Below are 10,717 nucleotides of genomic sequence, written 5' to 3'. Positions count from 1 at the left end.
TTTTTTTAAATGAAGCTAAACAACTTCTTTCAGCGATAGTAATGGCCTGTGGTAATGGCATATGAGGCATATTTTATTCCTCTTTGTGTTCTAGCCTTTATAGTTGAGATGCAATTACAGAATTACTGGTAATTGTGTTATTTTTTTCTTCCAAAGTAAAACATAAAATATAATTATGCCAGAGTAGAGGAAAATAATGAGTTCCTGAATATTATACTGCAGTATGCAGTTATGTTCTGTGATTTCTGTGGACAAATAGTTAATAACTTATCTTTTCAGTCAATGAGGATAATATTGTAATAGCTTTAATATTGTAATGCTGATAAGCTTCATACTCTTTTTTCCATGTTCTATGTCCACATATTATCATTACATAATAGACCTGTCATCTAAAGAACAGAGCCATGAAAGATATTTTTATAATAATACTCCCTGATACAGTATATTATGCTTAATTCTAACTGCTGCAAAGGGGTAAAAAAAGGGGGTTTAGGTCATACACATAGGACCCATTTGCACTTGAACACAAAATTATTTACCTTAAGGCATATTGTGCTGGGTAGTATTTTCAAAATAAAGTCAAGGTTCTGCTGGGTTTTTTTGTGTAGTATCACACAATGTAACACACTGACACCTTCATGGCACCCTACCATGCACCACCTCAATGTCAATAATTGTATCAAGAGATGAGCATAAATCTTCCAAGAAGGACTCCTGTCCTGATGACCTCTGAATAAGAGGGGAATTCCTAATTACAGACCCAAGTTTTAGAGTGTATAGAGATGGCTCAGTCATGAAGGCACCAATGGCTGTAAAGCTATATAGTAAGCAATGTAGTAAGTAAGCAAACAAATAGCAATTATATTTTAGTTATGAGAAGAGCTTGTTGGAATTAGTTACCTTCTGAGATTTTTTTTCGAGATATCCAGGGTCTGGAGTTTGAGTTTTCCCACATCCCCCTCTCAACTCCTTATGATCTACACATAATAAAACACACCACAACAGGGGAAATGGGACCCCCTTGTTATGTAGAGATGTGCAAACATGACAAGCCAAGAGATCGTCAGTAAATGTTAGAAACTAATAGTTGCTTCATTAGGGCTTCTTCTATTGAGAGTTGTAATTTGAGTTGTTTTTGGATTGACACTTTACCAGGATATATACATTTCTTTCTCTTCATCCTTACATTTTTTCATGTTTTAATTATTATTTTTATGTATCTATATAGCATAAACATATTACTATTACTATTGCTTTATATGATCCATAGTGATGTTAAATACTCTGTCATGTTGCTGTGACTGTATTTTCTGTGTTTTCCTTGTGTTCTAACTACCTCCTCTCATTTATTTATACAATAATTCAGCATAAATATTTGATACAATGTAACTATCTATTGTGCTACATTACTTTAAGAAACAACTTTAATTAGAATTGGTTTATTTATATTTAAACATCAACAACAGCTACCTTCATTCACAATTACCAATACCAGCGTCACTGGGTAAAGGGTGTTAAATCTGTAATTATTTTGAAATGTGATGGTGAACTAGATAATTTCTGTCTAAATTATAGGCATAATTGAACAGTAGTTTGGCTAACATTCCATATGTAAGCACATTTTGCAGCAAAGGTATTTGTAGGCTTTATTTGAAGCAGTCTTCTTGGGTATCCTTCATTTGTTCATCCTCATTAAGAAAAATTTATTACATCTGCACACATACGGGAGCTAAATCTGAGTACAGTAATCTGCTTGTCTGGCTAGTAAATCTTTCTAACTAATTAGGGGCTTTGGTGTAGACATTTCATAGTAATGTGTATAGAAATCTGAGCATTGCCAAAAGCAATTCAGTCAGATTGTAGCTCTAGTGTTCTGGTAGTGATCGACCTTCTGTGTTACCAAAAAATGTCCCAGAAGGAGCACATTGAGCCACATCGAGTACAAAATTAAAGCAAACCTAAACTCACAAAGTCAACTTTGGCTTATGGATAACATTACCCCAAGTTATAATTATTAAGTGCAGCACGGTGACCGTGGGAACTTTTTTAAACATATTTTTAAACACAAATTCTCAAACACGAATTCTATTTTCGGGTCGAATATAAGGACAACCCGAAATCGAACACCAACACTAATGTCCCATTGTTACATTGGTGGTTCAGTTACATTGGTGGTCATTGAAGAATGGTCAGTCTTAAAATCCTACCTTACAATGATAAAGGGGTCTACACACAAAAATATTCTGCCCATTGTACCAAAATCATAAAAGAAAAGTTTTCATTATAGTTGGTTGTTAACCGGAGTCTTAGCGCCATGCTGCTGGTGGCAAATGGCTATGTGGCTATGCAAATACCACAGAATGTGCGATGAATCAGCCACTGCTCAAAGAACCCCTTGGAACTTCTGGAGGAACCCTATGTTCCACATATTCCAAGTTAAGAATGGCTGCTCTTTGTGTTTGATTTATTTTTTAGCAGGAATCTGGGCTGGCCAGAGATTAAACACACACAAATATATATACATATATTTTGTGACACCAATGCAGGATTGGTGGTGAAAGGGAGATATATTTGCCCAAGATTCCTATATGAGGTAGCAGGTGGAAGACTCTCGCCTGTGAGACAATTAATGAAGAAGTACTGAGGGTGGGGATATAACATAGAGCCGGAACCTCAGTCAGTAGCTCTGTTTGGAGACACAGACAGGTGGACTGTGTGAGGGAGCTCTGTTTGGAGACACAGACAGGTGGACTGTGTGAGAGAGCTCTGTTTGGAGACACAGACAGGTGGACTGTGTTGGGGATCTCTGTTTGGAGAGACACAGACAGGGGTTCTGTGTGAGGGAGCTCTGCTGGAGACACAGACAGGGGTTCTGTGTGAGGGAGCTCTGCTTGGACACACAGACAGGTGGCCTGTGTGAGGGAGCTCTGCTGAGAGACTCAGAAAGTCGGTCTGGGTGAGTGAGCTCAAGTCAGTCTGTGTTAGTGAGCTCAAAAGTGATTGACAGGGACGTCTTGATGTTTAGTAAGTGCCGGACAGGCAAGGTTTTCTTTTGCTGTTTTTGTTATTTTATCTGCAACCTTCAATAAACCTGGCTGCAAGCCTGCTTAAGGCTGATACCTTGGTGTGTGATCTGAGTTGGATGAACCAGACAAGTGTCCTTTGACCCCAGCAAAAGCGATCCTGAGTGTAACCCCTCACAATATATATATATATATGTAAGACATATAACACATTCGGTCTCATTTTTTAAGTATGTAACCCATAGTGGCCAATCAATTAAAAACAAACTGCTAAATGATTACCTTCTAATTGTTTTCTGTAGGATACTGAACCTAAGAATTACCATTTTTTAGTATACTATATAATTTGCCTAATAAGATAATATTTTTTTATAGTCAGGTATTTTGCTGCTCACTCTCTAAGTTTTAACAGTGCCTTTGTCTAACTAATCAAAAAATACAGGAAGTTGTGTAAATGTAGCTTTCTTTTTTATATCTATATAAATGTTTTATATGTATAATGTATATATTTTTGTAATACCATCTACTGAATAAAATAAACATTAGATTCTGTAAGGTAACGCCATTAGATTAGTACCGCTATTAATTTTATTAATAATGTCTCAAAATGTGACATTCTGTTATGCTATTTTTATAGTATTGTCTTTCACCGCTATAAATTTACATAGTGTCTGCCAATTTTAGTCTTACAGTTTATGCTTTGGATTAATAGCTAACCTCATAAAACCTGGACTTGACCAATAAACTATTTCACTAGACAATAAGGTTTCCTTGCTACTATTTTAACATTACCTTAATGGCACTACATTATGACTTCAGAAACGACCCAGGCTACCACTAGAATCAAAGTTTAGATGGTAAATGTATGAGCTTTTACATATGATTATCATATAATATTACTGAGTGAGAATGGATTTATTCAGTGTGGAGACTTATGATTTTACTACGGATACTCATTGCAGTTATTTACTTTGATGAAAAACATAACTATCTTTAAAGGATTGTTAATTTTATGTATTTTGATAACAACAATGTTATCATGTTAGACACACTGGGCCTGATTTATTAAACCTTGCAGCATGCTAAGTGATAGGACAGAAAAGCAGTATTGAACCTTTCTTCTCTCATGGAGTGGGGCAGATTTACCCTATTTGGAGGTATAAAAACCAGAACAGGGGTCTATAATCACTTTGCTGTGGGTAACAGGTTACATTCGTTCGATCTAGTCGTGAGGATCAGTCTTAACGTTTATAGTATGCTACTAACTTCTTTTTTATTATTGGTGGCTGCCAAATAGGCTGCCAAGTGCAATGTACATATAAGGGATGTAATGTAGCAGCTGCTTTAATTTTCTTTTGTAAATATGTTTTTTGTCACCCTTGGCCATTCTCCAGATTAGGCCTACTAACACCCTTATCTCTTCTCAATGCGGGTGGGGTTCTGTAGTCTAGAGAAGAGCACAGAGAATTATAAGCACACTAAATATCCAGCAGGATCAACAGGTTTATTGCTGAACCAAAAAAAAGGTCTCACCCTGGAAAAAGAATACTAATACAGCCATCACACCTGGAGAATGGTCACGCACAATATATTACATTTTTGTTCCGTTTTTAAAAATACTTCAATCTAAGATACATTTTTTGTCATCCTTTCTGTAAAAGTTAAAATCTTCTTTGGATTTACCCACAATTCAATAATATTACAATACAATACAATGCCTTATTTATTGGGAAGAAGTTGGACAGTTTAGGTAGGCACTTGCCCGACATATTTTTTGGTTAGGCTGATAATGGAATGCAATCATATATATTTATGGCCATCATCAGGGAAGTTGTGGTTGGTCCTTACTACTTCGAAACAGTTTCCAACATTTTGCTAGTAAGATTCGCTCAGATCCCAAACAAGCAGAAATTAAGCTGTGTATCATGTCAGGTATAAAACTAGAATACTAAGAGACACTGTCTGTGCTTTTTAAGGCTGATGGGTATTAATTTCTTCAGGCAGAAATCATCTTTAGAAGCCTGTTTTAAAGCTGTGTGCCTGAACAGAATGCCAGATTATTTTTAAACCCCAGCTGCTAATGAAAACTGTCAGTCATGATTAAACATACAGCACTTCAGTAAATTATGTCACTTAAAAATAAAAAAAGGTCTCACCCTGGAAAAAGAATACTAATACAGCCATCACACCTGGAGAATGGTCACGCACAATATATTACATTTTTGTTCCGTTTTTAAAAATACTTCAATCTAAGATACATTTTTTGTCATCCTTTCTGTAAAAGTTAAAATCTTCTTTGGATTTACCCACAATTCAATAATATTACAATGCAATACAATGCCTTATTTATTGGGAAGAAGTTGGACAGTTTAGGTAGGCACTTGCCCGACATATTTTTTGGTTAGGCTGATAATGGAATGCAATCATATATATTTATGGCCATCATCAGGGAAGTTGTGGTTGGTCCTTACTACTTCGAAACAGTTTCCAACATTTTGCTAGTAAGATTCGCTCAGATCCCAAACAAGCAGAAATTAAGCTGTGTATCATGTCAGGTATAAAACTAGAATACTAAGAGACACTGTCTGTGCTTTTTAAGGCTGATGGGTATTAATTTCTTCAGGCAGAAATCATCTTTAGAAGCCTGTTTTAAAGCTGTGTGCCTGAACAGAATGCCAGATTATTTTTAAACCCCAGCTGCTAATGAAAACTGTCAGTCATGATTAAACATACAGCACTTCAGTAAATTATGTCACTTAAAAATATGTGGCATATTCAAACTACCATTGACTAGGAACTGAATATTTACTACGTGCTGTCTTCATTCTCTGTCTGCACCAAAATGTATAGTCTTCTGAGCAAAGGCACTGGAAACATCCATATTTACATGTACATTGTGCATTTAGTGCATTCAATGTACATTGCTCTTTTTGGGTGTGGGGAAGTCTCAAGCTCAATTGGATACTAGGATATCATAATATGAGCAGTTCCAAAAAAAATTGCTGAAGTGCAAAATTGATTTTGACAGTGTTCTATGAAACTCATACACAATCATTATATCATAATAAGGGATTACATTTATACACTATCTCTGCCTTCTGATTGCCAGTCTTGGCTTGTTGAAGACATTGCAGTCAGGCAGTATTCCCATATTGACAGCTATTTTTTTCTACTCTACGATTTTATAGTTCACAAACAAAATGTGCCCTGACATGTAGTATATCAAATGAGTTTTGGATATTATCCAGAGTTCTTTAGATGAAGAGCAGAACATTCTCTTACCGGAATAAAATAATGTAATTTGTAACATACTCTAAATTTCAGGTTTGATTTATGGTACAAAATAAGGTAAAAGGTAAAATCAGACATTATCAAAATGCTTAAAATAGTGAAGTCTGCTCTTTATTTTTTAGTTTTGTGAACTGTTGAAACTTCTGAAACTGAACTGTTGAAAGATGAAAGTTGAAAGTTTGCTGATTGGTCAACAACGATGGGCAAATTTATGTCCTTTCCTCTAAATGTATCAGCCTAGGTATAACAATTGCCAATATGTGGACACACTTTCCCATTCAATGTTTTTTCTTTATTTTTTATTTTCTACATTGTAGAATAATATTGAAGACATTCAAACTATGAAGGAATACAGTTGGAAATGATTACTACACTACTGTAGTTTTTATCAGAATATAAAATACTCTCTGTAATTGGAAATTAGAATTACAAGTTTCATAGTAAATTTAAACAACATCAAAAGAGTTTTAAATGTAAGATCCATGAACATGTTAATGTTTTCAGTGTAAGTTTTTTCCTTCTCCCTCTTGCAGAAAGTATTGATTTCTTTAGTTAACCATTTACTATTACATCAGTTCTCCAGTGAAACTGCCTGAATGTAGCAAAGAGCACATGCATTCTAAGTAAGAGTTCCCTGCCTATACAACATGTTTTGTTTAACACCTCAGTTTATTTTTGTCATCCCCAGTAGGGGTCATTGACCCGACATTACATATTTAGTTTGCTTAGTTTACTGAACAGTTTTAGCCACTATAACAAGCCCAGGTACATCTGTAGACTGCTGATTTCATATTCCAAATATGATGTATTTAAAGTTACATTGTTCCCATGTTGTGCTATTTTAATATGAGGTGCTTCAAAATGTTACTTGCTGGGTAATAGAAAACAAATGGTCTGAGTTATTGTGTACCATGTTGTGTTATTATATTATGTTGTCTTATTATTTTGTGTTGTTACGTCCATCTTTTCAGCCCCTTACCCCTTATTGTTGCTGTAGGATAACTTTGCCTATTGGCTCCCACACATTCTTTCCCATGACCTGCCCACCCTCATCCTCGGTGACTTTATTGTTGCAGTGGATGAACCCAACCATCCTTTCCCAACCAAATTGCTCTCCATTACCTCCTCCTTTGGACTCACACAGAACATAAATGGCTTCACACACATCGCCGGACACATTTTAGACCTGGTATTTTCCAAACTCTAGAACCTCACCCTCCTTGACAACTTGCCATTTCCCCTTTCTAATCACAACCTTATCACATTCAAGCTATCGAACTCCTGCCCCCGTTTGCCACATCCCAGACTTGGTCAATGGCAGAGAGATAACTGCAACCTTTACCACAACCTATTCTCAAACTGCTTTCCATCCCTAACCCCCACCCTCTCTAAAATAACATCTCTGGGTAAAGCTGCCACTCGGTTCAACCACACTATTTCTCTGGCTCTGGATAAAGTTGCCCCTGCCACCTTCTGCTACTCCTGTCCTGCTAACCCCCGACCCTGACCCCGACCCTGGCACATCACTCCATACATCTACAAAAGATTGTTCATGCAGCTGAGCGTAAGTGGAGGAAATCTGGCCTCACGCTGACTTCATGGGCTACAAAGGCAGACTACAACACTTTAACACAGAGCTTACTGTCACCAAGCAAAATACTTTCTCCGCTGTCATTTCCTCTCAAGCTTCCAACCCACCCAGCCTCTTCACAACAATTGACTTCCTCCTAAACCCCACACCTGCTCCCCCCACAACTTCCTTCTCTGCCCAAGACATTGCCAACTACTTTAGGGATAAAATTGACCAACTCAGACATGATGTCTCTGCTCAGCAGGCCACTACAACCATACCCACCCCTTCCACCTGTAAATCATCACTGGCCCCCCTCAGCCCTGCTATTGTGGATGAAGTCTTCTCCCTTCTCTTAGAGACCACCAAACTCTGTGTACACACTCTTATCATCTCTCGCCTGGACTACTCTAACATCCTCGTCTCCGGTATTCCACTAACCCAACTCACTCTTCAACAATCTATTATCAGCCAGACTCATCCATCCTTCCCACTGTTCTTCTTCAGCTGCATCTCTTTGCAGTACTCTTCATTGGCCTCCACGTCACCTTAGAATCAAATTTAAGCTTGTGCTTTGCCTTCACAGATCTTGTCCCACTTACCTTTCTGACGGGGTAAAAATGTACTCCCCCAGCCCCTCTCTGCCCCTCCAATGACCTACAACTGGCTTCCCCACTCATAACTGCATCACACGCACGGCTCCAAGACTTTTCTAGAGCTGCCCCAACTACCCCAAAGTCTTCCTTCTCCTATTGAGGTTGCTCCTACTTTCTGCTTATTTGAAAGAGCACTCAAAGGTGGTAGGGTCCTCTCCTCCTGTGTCACTCTTTATTCATCTGTCATTTGCAACCCCTATTTAATGTACAGCGCTTCGTAATATGTTGATATAAATCCTGTTTATTAACCACCCGGGCGGTTAGCCCGATCTTGGTACGGAGTAAGTAAACTTGCTACGATCGTTTACCCCGAACCAAGGTCGGGGTAGCTAAAAATATAAACAAGTGTTATATTGCAATCCGATTGTCATACAACATTGTATGACACTTGGATTAAAACTGAAAAAAAAATACTTTCCTTGTCCCCGCAGCTCCTCCGGACACATCTTCTCTCTTCTTCCGGCATGTGCAGTGACGATGTCCGGGGTTTCCCGGTGACGCCGCTGCATGCGTCAGTGCGCATTTCAAATTCAAATTACTTTGTATTGAACTCAATACAAAAAAGCTGTATTGAGTCCAATGCAAAGAAATCTTTATATAATATATATATAATTGTATTATATATATATAATATATATAAGCTATTGTACACTTACATTACATTATACACTATTTTTTTTTTTAAAGATTTTTTAAAAAAAAATTTTTTTTTTTAAAGATTTTTTCTTGTTTAAAAAAAAATTTTTATTATTACATTTTTAAAATTTTGGACATATTTTGGTGAGTTATGTGGTAATTCGGTGAATTATAAGTAATTATTGAGTAATTCGGTGAATTATAGCCTACAATCTAAAATAAATTTCCATGCAAAAAATTTAACACTTTTTCTTGTGGCCAAAAGACTTTATTTCATAATCCTTTTAAATTTTTTTTGCTGAAGCAAGCTGTGTTTTTGTTATGCTTGACTAAGACATGTTGTGTTTTGTTTTGCTGAAAAGAAACAGCGTTTGATTTGTGCCAGAACTAAAAGAAATGGACTAAAGCCCTACAGTATCTTGCGGTGAGCTGATCACCCTAACTTTACAATTTTTACACTGGAAAATGTGTTTTTTTAAAAGGAAAAAAAATGTTAGGACGCACTGGCAGCCGATTCATAACATGTGTTGTATTTACACACAATGGTACTTTAACCTAAGTTTACCAACAGAACATAACTTTGGTGGATGGCTTATGTCCTAAAGTCAAACCATGTCTTCTTCAATCCTAAGCTTCACCAGTTAGATTTCTGTTTTGGCCCTACATTTCGGTATGTGTGTTGCCTGTTTTTGGCACTGCCCTACAATCTAAAGCCACCCTTTAAATTCACTTAATTCTTGCTGCTACAATTTAGCTTGGAAGCTCAAAGTATCATGTGACAAGAGGCTTAACTATCCCAAATTTGGCTTTATAGGATTATAGGTGGCATATGTAGTTTGACTTAAACGTAAAAGCAAAAGCAATATTTATCCCTGACGAAATTAACAGTTGTAGTGGTTTTTCATCTTGAAAACAAATGAAATCTTGTCTTCTTTTCTTAGATTAACATCAACAGTGATGGAGTGTGTGTTTGCTGTGAAATGCAACATCAGACATCAGGCTGCAGCAACCCTGGAGAGACCTTGAAACTTAACCCATTGCAGGAGTGCAGTGCCGTCAGACTGACACTTAAGGTAAGCCTAATTGTGTTTCTAAGATAACTGTAAGTCTAAACAATTCTTCTTTGCATTCTGTACACTTTAGACAAGTTACATGCTGTCATTTTTGTAATTTGGATCTTTTAGGTCTTGTGCACACAGACAGTTATATGGCGATTCCATTCACTACCAGCCATTGATTTACCATAATATGGCGATTCCATTGCCTGTCAGCCATTTATTTACCATATGCTGTTTATCATTGAAACAAATAAGAACCTTTTGATGATAGGTGGAGAAAGTAATTCACATAAGATCCGTGTTCTGAGCTATTTGGAGCTTTTACCAGCAGTCATTTGTTTAGTCAACCCGCAACCTTATCAAAACTCTTGCCTGTTAACTGCAGGAACATAGGGAACAAGGATGGAAGTGACTGTGTTTATATGTGATTGTGAACCAGAGCCTGCACCGATTTACAACTCTCTATGTAACCAAGGTCTTAGT

The 10,717-nt window shown here is 37.0% G+C and overlaps 1 protein-coding gene across 1 annotated transcript in view; it reads left to right on the top strand.

Annotated features, from left to right (window-relative positions):
- ENTREP2 (endosomal transmembrane epsin interactor 2) overlaps positions 1–10,717 on the top strand; it is a 402,743-nt gene that overhangs the window by 270,512 nt on the left and 121,514 nt on the right. The window contains exon 4 of the mRNA XM_072402292.1: positions 10,118–10,249. Coding sequence (XP_072258393.1) covers positions 10,118–10,249 — 132 coding nt within the window. The remainder of the gene's footprint in view (positions 1–10,117; positions 10,250–10,717) is intronic.

The sequence above is a fragment of the Pyxicephalus adspersus genome, chromosome 2, assembly GCF_032062135.1.
Source record: "Pyxicephalus adspersus chromosome 2, UCB_Pads_2.0, whole genome shotgun sequence".
Taxonomy (NCBI): domain Eukaryota; kingdom Metazoa; phylum Chordata; class Amphibia; order Anura; family Pyxicephalidae; genus Pyxicephalus; species Pyxicephalus adspersus.
This window is presented reverse-complemented; position numbering and strand designations above follow the sequence as displayed.